At 48.1% G+C, this 16,502-nt stretch overlaps 1 protein-coding gene across 19 annotated transcripts in view; it reads right to left on the bottom strand.

Annotated features, from left to right (window-relative positions):
• The window catches only part of scrib (scribble planar cell polarity protein), a 58,356-nt gene that overhangs the window by 30,354 nt on the left and 11,500 nt on the right, over nt 1-16,502 (bottom strand). For all 19 annotated transcript variants that reach the window (XM_047567993.1, XM_047567997.1, XM_047568002.1 and 16 more), the window contains exons 2-6: nt 3,683-3,800; nt 2,160-2,238; nt 1,763-1,852; nt 1,008-1,064; nt 713-776 (exon numbers count right to left, since the gene is read on the bottom strand). In XM_047567993.1, the coding sequence (XP_047423949.1) occupies nt 713-776; nt 1,008-1,064; nt 1,763-1,852; nt 2,160-2,238; nt 3,683-3,800 (408 nt within the window). The remainder of the gene's footprint in view (nt 1-712; nt 777-1,007; nt 1,065-1,762; nt 1,853-2,159; nt 2,239-3,682; nt 3,801-16,502) is intronic.

Below are 16,502 nucleotides of genomic sequence, written 5' to 3'. Positions count from 1 at the left end.
GTGAACTGGATGTTCACAGATGATTACATTAAAGAGTTTCTGCCTCTATGCCGTCTGATGCGGCCTGCGCACCTGGCCCGAAGCCACGATTCGGCTTTGACTGAAGCTTTGTTTATGCTCCCGCAACTGTCAACTGAGAGGAGAGACGTCCGTCCGGGGAAAGGATTTTCAGGAGACGGGATGACGTTTCAGTGCTCGCACGTAAATTTAGAAACGCTGCGTGTATTTCATAAATCTGGCTTCATTTACGATCAGAGTTTTCAGTTTGACTGGATGTTGTCTGGTTTAATCTGCTGTTGAGAAATGAATAGATCTTAACATTTTTTACATTCTCACAACATGATCATGAAAGACGTATGAATGAAAGTCAGGACAATGTCATCTGACAGTACAAGCAGGCAGCGTTTCATCATGATGTTTGCTCAGCCTCCGCCCTTGTCAGGTCACGAGGCGTTGTTTATTCTGTCCTACCGAGGCAGGTGGGCGTTCCCGGGCTAAAAGGAACGTCCGCTCTGGGGTACGGTGCAGGCAGGGCCACGGTTTTGACACAGCGGAGAGTTTGAGGTAAACATGTGGTCTGGGTCATAATTGCTGCCGTAGGAATGTGAGAAGGATATTTGTGATACGTGTCACTGGTGAGTGTGTGTGTTTGCTGCACTCGCTGGTTATTTTAACTCTGTTGTTCGAGTAGTGAATGACACAACAGACTTACCAAAACTTCCAGTTCATTGCTGCCTAGGTCCAGCTGTTCCAGTTTTACCAGGAAAGACAGTGACCTGCACACAACACAGGATAAGTGAGTAATTAAAGAAATAGCGTTCCAGTCGCTGACTTATACAAGGAATGTTTTTAGACTCGTGGCCCTCAGTGATGTCTATCTATTTCCTAAACTACAGCGACCGTAGCAGAGACAGTAATTGGGCAACTGTTCTGAATGAAGGCGGAGAACGTGAAAAAAAAAAAAAAAAAAAAAATGAGCCCTGCATGTGAGCACAGGAGACACTTACGTGGGCAGAGACTTCAACAGGTTTTCCCTGAGCTCCAACGTCACCAGGTTGGCCAGACTGGAACGGCAGGAGCGGAAGAGGAGATGGAGTTGGCACGAGAGGCGTGTGAGGGGGGGAGGAGTAAAGAGGAGAGAGGAGGGAGGAGAGAGGCAGGTTGGTTAGTCAGATGGCAGGTCTGTTCGTCTGGGCCGCCTGGCATGGCGAGGGGCTCTTCCATCTGTCTGGGCGCAGCAGTGGCCCCGAGCCCAGAGACCGGCAGCCTCGGAGCCCGCGGGGACGCACTCCTAGAAAACCTGCTCGGTCTCGTAATTTCAAGTATCAATGAACTAATCGAGGAGGAGCACTTTTTTTATTTTTTAGTAATGGAGAGAGATGGAATGAAGTGATGAGGTGAGAGAATTGGGCAACAGATAATCTATCGGTTTATTAATAAAACATTGATGTGAAAGATTGTGAAAAGCCACCGACACTATTCTCCAAATTAAATCACAAATTTACAGTAACATAAAAAACATAAAACCTCACAAATAAAAGCTCAAACTGGCAATTTTGTTGGTATTTTCTGACTAATTATTATGGACCTGTAAATAAATTGTCTTAAATGATTTGGTGACATGCATCCAACATCAATTCACTACCAGCGTTTAAAGCAGATTATAGGTATTAAAAACTCTTCTACATAATTAAGATATGAAAACAGACCTTTAACTATCCGAGAGACAAACGCCCTATTCTATTATATCTGTGGCACGTACTTTCCAATGTCGCTGGGCAGAGTCTGTAATGACACGTCGTTGAGCGCCAAGTGAGCCAGCGTTCGGAGCTGAGTGAAACCATCCGGCAATCTGAGGCACAAAGATAGGAGAGGAATCAGTGAAGAGAGGCTTTTTAGGATTTCGCTGCAGAACGCATGGGATTATTCGAGGCAAAAACCGGCACTCTGGATACTCCCATCTGCTGAAGTACTCAAAGCATCACTCTCTGTGTACTGTAAACCACACAGAGATGCACAGTTTTTTTCCACAAAGTTATTGGAGCAAACAAATCGCACACATCATGCTTAGTTCGTCGAAGCCGCACAGGCTCCCTGCGCCCGCTACTGTATCCGGGATGTTTATGTTTTCTCTGTGATAAAGAAGTGAATCCTCTCACCTGGAGAGGGGGTTTCCGCTGAAGTCCGCGATCTCCAAAGCCCTGCAAAACTTAATGCTCTCAGGGATCTCAGGAATGTCTGCAGGAGGAAAGGGGAGAAGGGAGGACAGGATTCAGACGCTTGTACGCGCAGATGTAGAGTGTGTGGGGGGTGTACGCTATGGAGCGAATCATTTTAACCTTCTTTTAATCGCAACCACATGGCTGCGAAGAGCGAGGCAGAGGATGGAAAGGAAGGCGGAAAAAGTGGACAGGTCGTGGGGACGGTTCACGGTCAAAGCGTTGCATCGCGTCTTCAGCTCGAGCAAAACCGCGTAAACGTGCATTCGCTCGCGCCTTATTAGGTAAAGATGTTTTGATTAGGGACATGCAGCCTGGTCTGATGAGTCTCAGCGTCTGCTGTGACACTCGGAGCGGTGAGAATTCGATGTAAACAGCATGAAAGCGCGGAGCCACCCTGCCTTGTATCAACAGCTCCGGCTGGTAGCGGCGTGATGGTGTCGGGGATGTTTCCTTGACACGCTCTGGGCCCCTTACAACCAGCTGAGTATCACTTACATAGCATTGTTGCTGACCGTGTCCACGTCCTTTTCCACCACCCATATTGTGATGGTTCACTGCAACCGAATGCATCAGACAGAGCACCACTAGCCAGCGAATCATCAGCAAATGCAAGATGCTATTATGCCAATGTGGACCAGAGTCTGTAAGAATCGTTTCCAGCAGGAGGTTGAATCTACACCATAGAGAAGGAGGAGCCGACCCAGTACTAGCAGCGAGTGTATGTTTCCATCCAGCTTGCCTCTCTTTCTTTAAGGAATTTCCACCGTTTAAGACGGACGCGTCCATTGTTACTCGGCAACCTCAAAATGAATCTGAATCAAACTGAAATGACTGCTTTTCCAAAAGTAAAAAAATCAAATAGCTTAACACCTACAGGCCACACCAGATAAAGATCTTTCTCCACAGTACGTTGCAGGTGCATGTTCAGAAATCCCCTACTGAGCCAGGCAGGCCACCGTAGTCCTGCAGCGGGAGCAGGGATGTAAGACAGGCAGACAGATGGGAAAGGCCCTCACAGGCCACTGCACAACTGCTCCCACAGCACTTGATGCGGTGTGTAGCAGAGCAGATGTCTCGTATCTAGCACAGAGGCCCTCCCTGCCACGCTGTGTTTGTGTGCAACCTTCAAGGACGCAGAAAGGGCGAGGTATTTGTACACTACAGCAGAAAGTAATATAGCAGGACTAAATGAAACGAGTTTCGTCTTACCGCTACGTAACACGCGTGACTAGGAATCAGCATTTACTCGTAGCTGCTGCAGGAGGCTGAATTTATAGGGTAGGAAGAATCGTGTATAAATGTCAGTTGTGCCTGGGGTTAGACTGGATAATGTAGCAAAGAGAGCTAGCTAATATTTATCCAGCGGCTGCTGTTAGTGTGTTGAATCCTAGTGCTTAACCCTACTAGGAAAAAATTTGTTTTGCAAACATAACTTGCAACGTGAACATGCAAATAAGTACCGTTTCTGGAGATGTCGAGCTCCACCAGCTGCATGAAGTTGGCCACCTCGGGAGGGAGTCTCTGGATCTCATTGTCACTCAGGCCGAGCTTTCGAAGGTTCAGTAGTCTGAAGAAAGGCTGTGGAGACACGTGAGACCACGTTAATCGAAAAGCAGTGTAATTGCAACTGGAATTCTGGCAGCCAAGGACGCAAGACACATTTTGGACATTTGAGAAGCAGGGACCTGAAAACGTCTGATGTTTTTGATTTTAAAAATGAGTAATCAATCAATGAAATAGCTGCCCAATACTTCATCGATTAAATCATGAAGTGGCTGCTTTACTCGGCTTTATAAATGAGCATCTCAGACTAGAAACTGTACATAGAGCAGTGTGACCCCGTAAAAGTTAAAAACTGGTCAAGCATTAAGTGTAACCGCAGGCTTACACACATTATGTCAAGAAGTTCAATTAATGATTCATTTCCTTATTGATTCATCCACAGAACATTTCCATTAACAGTTAGTTTTGTGACATAAAACAAAGAAAATAAGCAGGAACCCCCCCCCCCCACATGATGTTCATTAACATATTTAATTATTCCATTAATCCACTCACACATTAATTGTCTAATAGTTTTGATTATGCACGCTGCAAGTGCATTCGTTCTCTAAATGTTGTGGGCCGTCTCGTCTGCCTTAACAATTACCGCGTAGTGAACGCACAAAGCGTCCAGTATATTCAGTGGAGGGCCGTCTCGAGAACTGCTTTACAAAAACAGCCCATCCTCATATTCCCAAAAAAAAAAAAAAAAAAAAAAAATACCTCCTCGCCATGGCAACACCAGCCAAACAAAGTGGCTTTCGTGAGGAGAGCTTAGGAAAAGCGCTGCGACTGTGGCCCTGCCAAGTGCTTTCACAAGAGCCGGGTTTGTTGGACAGGACGGGATCCAGAAACATTCCTCCGCTGGCCGCTCTGTGTGCGCGTCTGTGTGTCATCTGCCTTTCAGATGGACAGACAAGACAGGCTGGCGAGGACCAGCGCGGCTAAACAGGCCAAAACTATGCAGTTATTAACCCCTCGATCCGACTCCGGTTGCGCAGCGCAACAGAGCGCCCACTGTGTGTCCCGTCAAAAACAAGACGCCGTAAGGGAGGGAAACTCTCGCCGGCTTGAGCTTTCTTGGATCGGAATTTGTGTAGACGCATTATTCAGGGATGCTTTCTGAATATATGGCCTGAATGTTAATTCAAATTAAACCTCAGGCAATGAGGCAAAGTCATCTGATGCAAATAAATGTCCATTAGCGGAAACCAATTTACCAAACCGAAATGTCCTGAGAAATTCCAAGCTCCTCCTCGTCTGATTATAGCTGTAGATCTGTCCACAAATAATCAAGTGTAAGTACGACACATGTACACACAGCTCCTCGATGACGGGCTGGTCTTAACTAGCTGCGCGCATTGCGCTTGGTTGGAAGCGTGAGGTGTCCAAAACAACCGCTAAGTGTTTTTCTCCAGAAACTGTGCAAGACTGCTCTTGTGGGTGTTTTCCCACTATTCAAAACTTCCCAGAATTTGACTAGAGCTTCATACTCGGTTGAAGGGAATTGAAACGGGGCGGGGCGGCGGCGGCGGGGGGGTGGGGGGAAGATAAATACGGGTAAGGACGGAGCTAAAGAAGAGACAAAGAGGGCGTTGGCTCATTGAACGGCAGGTGAGAGGAATCAGATGGCAGGAACAGGAGCCGAGGACGAACGACCGCGTGACCGGGGGCCGAGCCCAGATGGGAACCGGCCCCCAGGAAGGGAGGCAACCCTGCTGGAAGAACAGGTGACACGTGGAGGTGACTTACAAACTTACATCTCAATAGGGTCGGGCATTACTACCAACATCCTGGCTCCATGACTTAAGAGAGGTTTCATCCATAGTCATATTTCCACAATATTCTACGTCTAGTTGCACATCTTGCATGTGGCTTTGTTTTTGTCCAGCTCACCAGCTTTCAGGCCCGAAGGTGATTCAATCTTCATGTGAAGAATAAAGAATTAAATCAATTTTCCAAACCCCGGCTTCACACCGGATCACTCTCGACGCAGGTACGAGAACTTAAAATCCATACTTCATATCCGCGTCTCCATCCCCGCAGATATTAACCGACCTTTCAGTTCCGCCGATGAGGCATTAATATCATTATTCTGACCAGCACTACCGGACAATCGGCGGTTCTTCCGCGGAAAGCGTTCGCATCAGTGCATTCCTCTCCACTCCTGACATTGTCCAGGGCTTGATCAGTGGATCAAGTTAGACGGTAATGCAATCACGCCCGTGAACAAGTAATTACGAACACTCTACAAAGATGGCCATTCACTCCTGAGCGGCCTCTCGCAGGCAGGGGTTTGTCCGAGCGTTTTCTAGGACGCAGCTGCCACGCAGGCCTCAAACCATCTCTATTTGAGCGCCGAAGCCGAGGACCAATATTTATTTAGAACGGGTTACTTCTTTGCGTGAGGTGCTCGTCTAATCCGGTACCGTTCATTTCCAAAGCGACGCGGGACAAATCCTTTTTCCTCTTGTCGACTCCCGACAATGAAAACTAGACGCGACTGGTGTATTTTCAAATCAAACAATGGAGAGCGAGCGGTGAAGTACGGGTCTATGGGTCAACTGGAATAACAAGCGGGAGCAGTGGGATTTAGTGTACCGCCACTGCCTCTTTATTGTCTCAGTGAGCCGAGGCAGACTGCTCAGTCACTCAGGCAGCCTTTGTAGAGCTTGTGTGTGTGTGTGTGTGTGTGTGTGTGTGCTTGTGTGTAACCTCTGAGTGAGGCAGCACATTAGTGAGAACCAGTGTGGTGCTCTTCCTTTACTAGGAAGCATTAATGAGGCCCTTGCATGAGTTATTTGTACAAGGAAGGGAGTAACAGGACGATGCATAGGCGTGGAGAAGACGGGAGGGAGAGGGGAGGAGATAGAAGTCAGCAGGGGGCAGTGTGGGGTCTCACGGCGCTTACAGTAACTCGCAGCCTTCCAGTCAGCACAGCCCACGGAAAAACAACTAGTCGGTAGTTTTGATCGTCACTAAAAGAAGGCAGAGGTAATCGCGAAAAACAAATATTTAAAAAAAAAAAAAGGAAAACTGGACACTAACTCTAACCTGCAGCTGACAGAGGAGAGTAAGTGCGACAAACCAAACGCAACAGGAGAGTCTTTGTTTGTGCAGCGTTTTGTGGACAGACTAGTTCCACAGTGAGGGACACACGATCAAACACACCGAACGGCTCCGGCAGCTAAAACATCGGGACGCATGTGATTTATTAAATAAGACACCGGGTCCATGTTTCCCTTTGAACAACTTTGAAATTCCAGAGGAAAATGCAAATTGCATTAAAGGCGATTACGATGCAGACATGAGAGCGGGCACGGCCGGACAGATTCGGCAGAAGATTTCACAAACGGGAGGACGGCGCCCGTGTAGACCAGGGAGGGGCAACTTCAATGATGGAGGGGGCCACAGTTTCTGTCAGCTCTAGCAGGGGGCCCCATAGCACCGCAAACTTTCATCATATGTGACAAAAATACTAGTTTAAATAAGAACTTCCACAAGAAATTCAACAAGTCATTGCGCGACGAGACGGAGATCGTATCAAAGTTTTTAGCCGGGTTAGGGTCACCAAAAGCTCTCGTCATTTCCACGATACACCTCTTCACGATTTCGCCATCTGACAAGGGCTTCTTTGCTTTTTGCAAGCTCAATCGCAACAGCATAAGACGCTGTGAGTGCAGCCTCCTGTGCGGTTGTGGCTTTAGATCTGAGGTCAGCAACGAACGAGAGCAGCCCTGGCAGCGTCAGCAAACGTTTCGTGTTTAATTTCGTGCAGGCTGTTGTCGTGGCGACTTGAGTTATGGTCTTTTATGGCCGACGGCGTCTCTAGGCAAACCAGGCACATAGGGGTTGCCCTTAAATTCAGTAAACAGACAATTTAAAACCGTTTGGAAACGTTTTTCTTTTTTTTTTTTTTTACAATTTTCAGAAATTAATCCAGGGGCCACTCCCTGCGCGGGTGCAGACGGGCCCATCCCTGGTGTAGACGCACACACCAAACTAACATCAAAGAGTCGCCGGCAGTGAAGGCTGTGTCTGGACAAAAAAAAAAAAAAAAGCTGAACGCGTTTTGTGTCCGTGTGGAAGGAAATCATTTTAAATACCAGCAGGTGGCCGCGGTCTGCATTTGTTATTGTACAACAAGGGGAAAACCAGAAAGAGCCACAAATCATCTACTGAGTCACGCTGATCAGCTGGTCTATAGTTTAATCATTCTAGACGATCGCGTTCTTCTGCGTGCCCTTTACACTTTGTTGTTTTGTTTACTTCTGTTCTCTTCTCTTCTCGTGCCCTGGTTCTCAAAGCTGCACCGCGATGCCAAAGTGATCTCTACCACCGACCTGCTCCGCTGCCAGTTCAACGCGCTGAATCAGCTGAAATGCCAGCGTCAGAGGAGCAAAGGACACATGAAAGAAAAGTCTCACAGCCGCAGACGTGCACCAGAAAGCGGTTGACCTTCGGTTCGGTGCGTTACTCTGCGCTGGCGTGAAGTGGAAATCTCACATGTTCGTCCCTGCAACGCGGCGGATGACGCCGGGTCACCCACGCCCGGCGACGTGACGTGAGCGCGGCTCGTGGACGGCGCTGAGACGCGCCGCTTTGTCTTATCTACATCTCTCCGCCTCGCTTAAATTCCGCTCAGACCGAGTGCAATGATGTGCCTCGGGACGTACTCGTATCTTGCGCTTGTGCGTTACAGTCGTCCTGTTAGAAAACACGCAGCGCTGTAGGTCTTTAAGTTACACCCCACTGTTTACAGAGTCTTACTCTGGTTAAGGCTGCCAAGTTCTCTGGCTGCAGCAGTGAGACCCGACGTGTGCGTTTCTGAGCGATAGGGTACAATGTGTGTAGCGAGCGCACTCGCGTATTAGCGGCCGGTGTTTGTGTGAGAGTGTTTATGAGTGTGTTTACATGTGTTGGAAGAGACTGTAAATTTACTGAGGGGAATGTTAATGTTTGTAGACCTCACATCGGTCCAGAGAAACCAATTAAAATGCAACTGCAGATATCAAAGTGTGTGTGTGCGCGCGTGTGTGTGTTTGCGTCAGTAAACTGTATGTTCTCTGTGCGAGTGAGTGTAGGTGCAGCGAGACCGAGCTCGATGTTTACAGAGGCCGCACTGTTCCAGTCAAGTGATTCCATTTAGCTTATAGTTTGCCTCCAATCAGAGCATGCGGGAGATTGCAGATAAACGTCGACCGCTCGTTAAACTGCGGGCTGCTTCGTCGTTTAAAAAATGTTTCTGTCATGACAAGAGCAGCTCGCATACTTTCTTCTGCAGAGACAAAGACTTTCGGTAAAGTGAAACTAAAAAAAAATAAAAAAAAAAAAGGTCTGATCAGGTCTGAGCTCGCCTACCGAGGCCTTTAATCAATGGATCCACACACACACACACACACACACACACACGAGTCAGTCCAAATCCGCCAGAACAAGGAAGTCAGATTACATACAGTCATTCAGGCCTCCTCTTTGCTCTTAACACGCAAATGAAATTCCTATTCACACATTCCTCAGCTTCTTAATCTTGTGCGAAATCTGCCCCGTCTGCCTGGTCCTTACGTCCCCACTCATCCAGATATCTATTCTTTCACCGCGCCGCATGCACACACACCACCGGGGTGAGGGGCTCAAAGAAATGGGATGGGAGGGGGGGGAGAGCACATTGCTTTTGTGCTGGCCTGGACTCTTTCAGTGTCGGGGGAAATAAAAAAAAAAAAAAAAAAAAAAGCAGAGGGGATTAGGGTGACTGAGTAACTTGGACGGTCGCTCCAAACGGCTCATTAGCACACGGCTGTTTCTATCGCTAGCGGCAGCCATTGTTGCGGAGCGAACTCATGACCCACTCTAACATTTGGTAGCTCTGAGCCGAGAGCCACGTCTTAATACCTTCAGAGTTACGTGGAGATGAAAGCAGCAGCAGGAGTACTCGGCCCTTCCGAGGCCAGTGCTGCTCACGGAGCAACGTGGCCGGGTGGTGTTGCTTTTCCGTTTGGCCAGAGCGTCCCCATCCCCCTGTAGAGCACCGTTTGAAGCTCCCCAAAAAACTTCTACACATGAATAACATCCTAACGGGTCTTCTTTCCCCCTCCTCCTTCCTACTGTTCCACCTCTCTGGGTTCCCTCCATTTTCCTTGGCAGAGGGACAAAGGCCAAGCAGCCAGTCCCACACAGGGCTGTCAGTCAGAGTCCAGCTCAAGCCGCCCCCCCCTCCACCTCCCCTTCCTGCAGCTCGGCCAGGGGATTCCTCCATTGTCCCAAAGGGCACCGGAGGAGGGGAAGGTTTAAGAGAGCGGGAGAGCAAAAGGGAGAAATGGGAGGATGAAGACCTGAATGAAGAAAGTGGCGAGGAGTGGCTGAGACAGATAGAGAAAGTGAGGAGGGCAGCAGAGAAAAGAAACAGAAGCTTGTGAGCTTGTGAGAAAGAAAGGGAGTGATGGTGGATTATTAATGGAGGATGGAGGATAAACAATGGACTCCCACAGAGCTCTGGACACCATTAATGGGGACAAAGACTTCAGCCACTGACCAAAAAAAATTGCCTCAACGGACTACATGCTCACAGGGCTTCTTTCTGACAAATGAATAATGGCGTTTATTATGTGGTTTAGTCTGGTCGGCCGTGTGAGTGCGCGGTGAAACGCTCCCCTTGGTTTTTAACAGAGAACCCACACACACACACACACATCAGACCCAACAATACAACCATCCACCGACTCACAACTGTAAACCTACACACTACTTCCCCTGCTCTCGCCCACCGTCTCCCACTCTCCCTCTGCTTCGAGCTCATGTGTGCAAAACAAACAGGATCGAATCTACCAGCACTTCGCAGCTTAACTTTATCGGCGCTTCTTTCGGGGGGAACGCTATTAACTCCAAACACGCAAAATCTAAAGCGAGCGTGCATTCGTCTCTGTATCGTCAATTAATAGTGATTTGTGTGATTTTAAAAGACCCTGCATACTGCATACGCGAGTGTTTGCGTTTCACTTAAGTGGTACGTTTCAGCCCTGACTGCCCTAATCCGGCTCCAGTCCCCTGGGATGGAGCGGCCACACAGAGAGAAGGGCGTGGTGGAGGCTGCCTGACAAACCCGGCGCTAACACCTGTCCCAGGGACTTTGATCTGCGCGGAGAGCAAACACAGGCCTAAAAAAAAAAAGTTTGAGCCGCCTACCAGTGATCTGGTCTGGAAATAAAAGCGTGAGGAGATACAGCCAAAAAATACAAATTTAACCGTAAAATAAAAACCTTAAATAAGTCCGATCATGTGAAACAGTACATTTCCACCTGTTTTCTTAAATAATTTAAATGACAATTAAGGAAAAAACAGACTAAGGTCATTGAACACATGGCAAAGACTATAGAAAACGTCAAAATACATCATGAAAGACTTAACCAAGAGATGCACCAAGATGCAACATGAGAAGCATCTCAGATGTGTCCTTTAACTTTATTATTTTTGTCACTTTCGTTTCTCCTCTTTAGCACCGGTTCTCTAAACTCTCAGACGGATCTCTGTCACAGACTCGTTTCGCTTCAGATTCAACGCGCCGAAATGAATGAAAGCCACTGACGGGGGTCCAACTAGTGCCAACAGTACAGGACAGATAGCCTCTTGAACTCTGAGCGGTTACAGTAACTTTAAGATTTACGCTTTGTGCAATATTGTCTCCTGTGCAATATCACAATGTCACTGTCGGGTTTGCTGCTCATTCTGCTGTAATAGATGTGATTTTTTTTTTTTTTAATTAATCCACGCTGCACGTAGTTTAATGCTGTACTGAATCTGCTATTTTACATTTTTATGTAAAATCACATACATACATCTCCACTCTTGTATTATCTGCTGCTTTTGCCCTCCCACCTTTGTGTATTTCTTCTCTTGCCCTTTCAATGTGTTGCTCTTTGCCCTCCTAATTGCACCTCGGGGACAAATGTGGATTCTGATTCCGAAACCAAAAGAAAAACGACAGCCCGACTCAGAACAAAAACGTTGGCTTGGAGAGGTGTCGGGACATACAGACGTGGTGGAAAGTAAGAAAAAAAAAAACCTACGAGTTTGGATTGACTCACAAATGCCAAGAATCCTTTTCTGTAATAATGTTAAAGCTTAAATTTAAAGCAATAAGTTTGAAACTACTTAGCAATGGGACTCATCAAACCCAATAATCATCAAACTGTCATTTGTGTTTCATGTGTAGCTGATAGCGCAGAAGTTATGTCGTAGAAAATACAGCGCACCGAAATTCTCTGACATGTTGTTTGTGATAATCATGAGTTTATTGTTTTATTTGGATCCCCATTAGCTGCAGCAGAAGTGCAGCCATTCTTCCTGGGGTCAGGTCAGATTCAGCGAGAAATAAAAAGTCCCTGCTGCAGGGCATGCACAAAGGCTATGTGTGCATCTATTAACACTCTAAATTAAAATGGAAAAAGACAAGAACCGCTCAGGCAAAGAGGGAACCCTCTATTAAAACAGCGACAGAGCAGCCGACCGTGAAGACCTCACACTAACCGCTGGGGCAACAGTTCAGCCTGACGGTGTTTCCGCAGATCTACAACGAGCGCGGGGGGGGGGGGTTGCCCCCGTGCCTCCTGGGAACGCTATTGAGTTTGGATGAGTTTCTGCGGCTCTGACTGCTCCTATCAGACAGCTGGATCCACCATCTGACCACGTAAAATAAATAGAAAGCCCATGTCAACCTGTGTCTATTGATGTCGACTCCAGAGGACTAAAGAAGGAAGACAGAGAGGGAACAGGTGGACGTGACATTGTGTGGCTAAGAGGTTCCTCCACTCCCCTCACTGTGCTCCAATTTTATCTGTGGAAAACAAGGCAGAAGAATGTTGTCGAAGTCTTTAAAAGGCAACATTAAAGCGCGGCGCACAGCCTCGTAAGATTTACTCCCTAAACAGAAAATCTACACGCGCTTGACGCTCGCGCTGGGTGTTAATTTCATTTGCCACCTGCGCCACAAGCTCGGTTTAAAATCTCACAACAAATCTCTGCAGAGCCTTTCGCCCGTCGCAGGCTACAGCGACGCAAGTATTTATACCTGTGGGCTGGTTTGCTTGGTTTCGTTCTGTAATTACGCCACATTTTGACGGAGGTCTGAGGTCTGCAGCTACACCGTACCGACAGCTGCGACGAGGAGACCGGAGCGTAATGATGGGAAACGACGTGGCCCCTCTCGGACGGACGATTGCTCGGTGCAGTAAAGCCATTTTTAAGCCACCGTTTTAAAAATAGACGTGTAATCCCACAGGTGCTGTCGTATTGGTGGGCTAATCACTGCTTTGGTTACTAAAACCGTCACAGTGGCAGCAGCGCTCGCGGACACCGTGTACACAACCCCGATCGGCACGGAGAGAGAAAAAAAAAAAAGGAAAGAGGGGGGAAAGAGCACGCACGCATTTACAATCCAAACCAAATTCAAAGCAGCAGCCGGATTGAAAGCCTCAACCTTGGTCAGGGCTCCTTCCATCTCAGGTTTCATACAGCTCATCCTCCACCTGAGTGAAACGACACTAATGCAACACAATCAACAGCTTCACTGACGGCATTAGCGAGGAAACAGGAAACAACTTAAAACTATAAAGTGCCACGTGTTAAAGGGAATGAGGAAACGGCTCTAGTGATGAACTAACTCCGTCCAAAGAGTGTGTAGCACAGCAACAATCAGCAACAACACTGACTGGAAATGTAAATGATGACTGGTCCTGCAGGTATGTGGAAGGTCGCCGAGACACAAAGTGACCTCAAAATGAACACAAAGGAGATAGACTCGTGTTTTGTTTCCAGCACCTAATTGCAGACTTAATGATGAGGGAAGCAAGGGCACACTGCGGCCATTCAGACGTCGCTGTTCGGTTCGAAGTCACGGCCTGAGATTCCCCAGCCATGCTCTCACACGGCAGGAACGAATGAGCGCACAGGAAGACCAGAAACTGTATAGGAGGGCCCTCCACCTCCACCCCTCGTCCCTGACTTCATCACACGCTCGCTCATTCTCTGTCTGCGTTCCCACAAACATGACACAAAACCAGAAGCGCCATTGTTTATAGTCCACAGAGGACGTTTGGCTCTTTCCTGGATGGGCTGGATCCGGTATGCGCTGCCTGCCAGCTCCCGGTCCGTCCCACAGCGGAGCCGTTGCAGCGGGGGGGGGGGGGCCGCCATGGCAACCGGGGTCCGTCCCCCTGCGTGGCTCCGGGCGTTGTGTATACAAGCAATTTGCCGGGCGGTTAGCGTACCATCAACACGCACCACAATCAAAAGCCGCCAGCGACAGCGTGAGGACTTTGTATCTGCTGGATTTAACATAAACAGAAAAAAAACTGGAATAGCCTCTGAGGGAAGATGAGCATAAATACACAGAGAGACATTCAATAACGAAAGGGCGGCCAAATACTTCGCTCGAGCTGCTGTGTTAAGAGTCACAGGGGGGGAACCGAAGCCTCTCAGCGACTGCAGCATCCATGACCACAGAGACGCTATTGAGTGTTACACCTTTAAGAACTAATTTAAGTGGCAGCGAGCGTTGTGAGTGCAGCGACTGCTTCGGTACAATTGGCTCTTTGTATGTGCCCAGGTTGTGGCCTCCCTCACAGTATCATGTGGCTCAATGTCTGTCGTTCTCCAGTAACCGTCGTCTGGTCGTTCTCCCTCTTTTCGCAGCGGGCTTCACCGAGGTCCGCCCGGCTCTGAATTTCAGGTATGTTGCGCAACTGTTCAAAGCTAATATAGCTTCACTCAACGCCATCTATAGAGTATATACCCACGGATCAGCTTTATTCATTTCCATAAATCCATATATGACCCCGGCCACGTGAGTGGAGCGAAAGTAACCCGATCAGGTGGCAGGAACGGCTTAAACACGCGCTTAAAAAACAACTGTCAGTTTTATCTCGATCCACCAAATCTGGATTACACAACGGCTTCCTCTGTTTTATTATTCATTTACCCACAAAGAGCGCCAAGTCCTGTTACACAATCTAACGTGCGGCTCGTCTTTAAGGCTGATGCATTTAGAAATATACGCGCAGGGCTGTTGGTGCGCGTTCTCAGAAACGGCGCGACTTCATTTAGCAGCTCTCGTAGAGCAGAACAAAGTCACCTCAACGCAGACGACTGATCTAGCATCTCACCCCCGGTGGAAAAATAACTGCTCCACTTTAGGCGCTGCTCTGAAGTGTCTCTGCCTTTGCCGCTGTAGCCTTTTCAAAACCCAAGGACAGAGTGTAGCTCTGAGACAAGCGGGTCCGCTCCCTCTCCCTGCGTCTGTTTGACAGCTCTGGCTCGGGCAGAGGCCAAGGTTGTTGTGTTGCAAGCGCTTTTTTTTGGAACGGCGACGTCCTCTGCGAAACACACACAGGGCTCGAGGACGTCTGCGGCGACAGGGAAGCCCCGGCCCATCTGGTGCCCTCTCCCTGACAACGCAAACGTGCCCCCGCATCAGGCGAACCGCTGGCCCGGGGAGACCCATCGCCTTGGAGACCAGCGTTTGTTCAGGGAGAGAAGCCGGGGAAACGAGGAAGCAGAAACCTCCCTGGCGACGCTCCGCTCGCCATGAAATGAAAACTGAGCCTCGCTCGATTCAGGCGCAGTGTCTGTCCATAGATAAACAGCATGCGCACTGTATAAGCACTGGGGAAACATCATGGATCATCATCTGGATCCACGTCGGTCACCCTTTCATTTCTGTGTTGTTGATTTATTTTTTTTTACGATAAACATTGCACCAGAGAAACACTCGACGTTTGAGCACACAACACTTATCTTCAATACGAGACAAGGATGTAGTTGCATAGGATTACAACCCAGCCCCATTAATATGTCACGGAGACGGCATAATTACAGAGCTGTCTGCAGTCCCCCTCCCGCATGACTCCAGAGAGGATCAACGGCAGGAACGAACCAAAACACTAGCCCCGGGCCTGCAGGCGAGCACACGCTGATCACCAGCGGCCGCCTGAAACACACTATTACAAACCTCTACGTCATGAACCTGGTGCGTGATAGCGGATCTAAAAATACACCACTGGGGAATCGGATGATGCACACGAAAAGGAAAATAAACCCTGCACTTTAAGCAGAGATAGCACATTTTGTACCTTTGTCACCGTGCGATGGTCCTCGTCGAGTCTAGTGTGAGATGTTAAAGTCCAAACTCTACTTGGTAAATGTATAAATGCGTACTCGTGTTTGACCTCAAAGAAGCCGTTACACGGCTGAGCTGCAGCAGGGAGTCTCTTTTTCTCGACTAACCTGCACCTATAAGCCATGAGAGAAATTCTTTTCCCGGGCACTGAGAAACTGAGTTTCTGCTTCCACAGGAGGAACCAGGTCTGGACAAAGCTCTGGGGAGGTCGCTTGAACCAGTTCCAGATCTGAGGTTGTACGTGAAGGCGCTTTGTTTCGTTCTTTCAAAGCACTGAGACTGCAGACGAGTTTAATTTCATTTGCAGCTATAAAAAGGAATGACACGCACTGCGCGGACAAAGACGAAGCTTTGTGAAGTATTAATGCAGAGAAAGACATCGACCAATGAATGAGCAACGAGCAATGAAAAGGTTAAATAAAAAACAACTTAAAAACCTTAAAATGTGATGGTCATTATCAATATTTTGGAAATTCAAATAAAGCAAAACTTTAGTTTCTTGGGAAGTTCCCTGACATTAGACCCCGAAAGCAACTTCTTGGTGAAAACACAGTGATGCATACTGTGCA

This window comes from Mugil cephalus, chromosome 18 (assembly GCF_022458985.1).
Source record: "Mugil cephalus isolate CIBA_MC_2020 chromosome 18, CIBA_Mcephalus_1.1, whole genome shotgun sequence".
Taxonomy (NCBI): Eukaryota; Metazoa; Chordata; class Actinopteri; order Mugiliformes; family Mugilidae; genus Mugil; species Mugil cephalus.
Note: the sequence above shows the minus strand (reverse complement) of the source record. Positions and strands in the feature narration are given on the sequence as shown.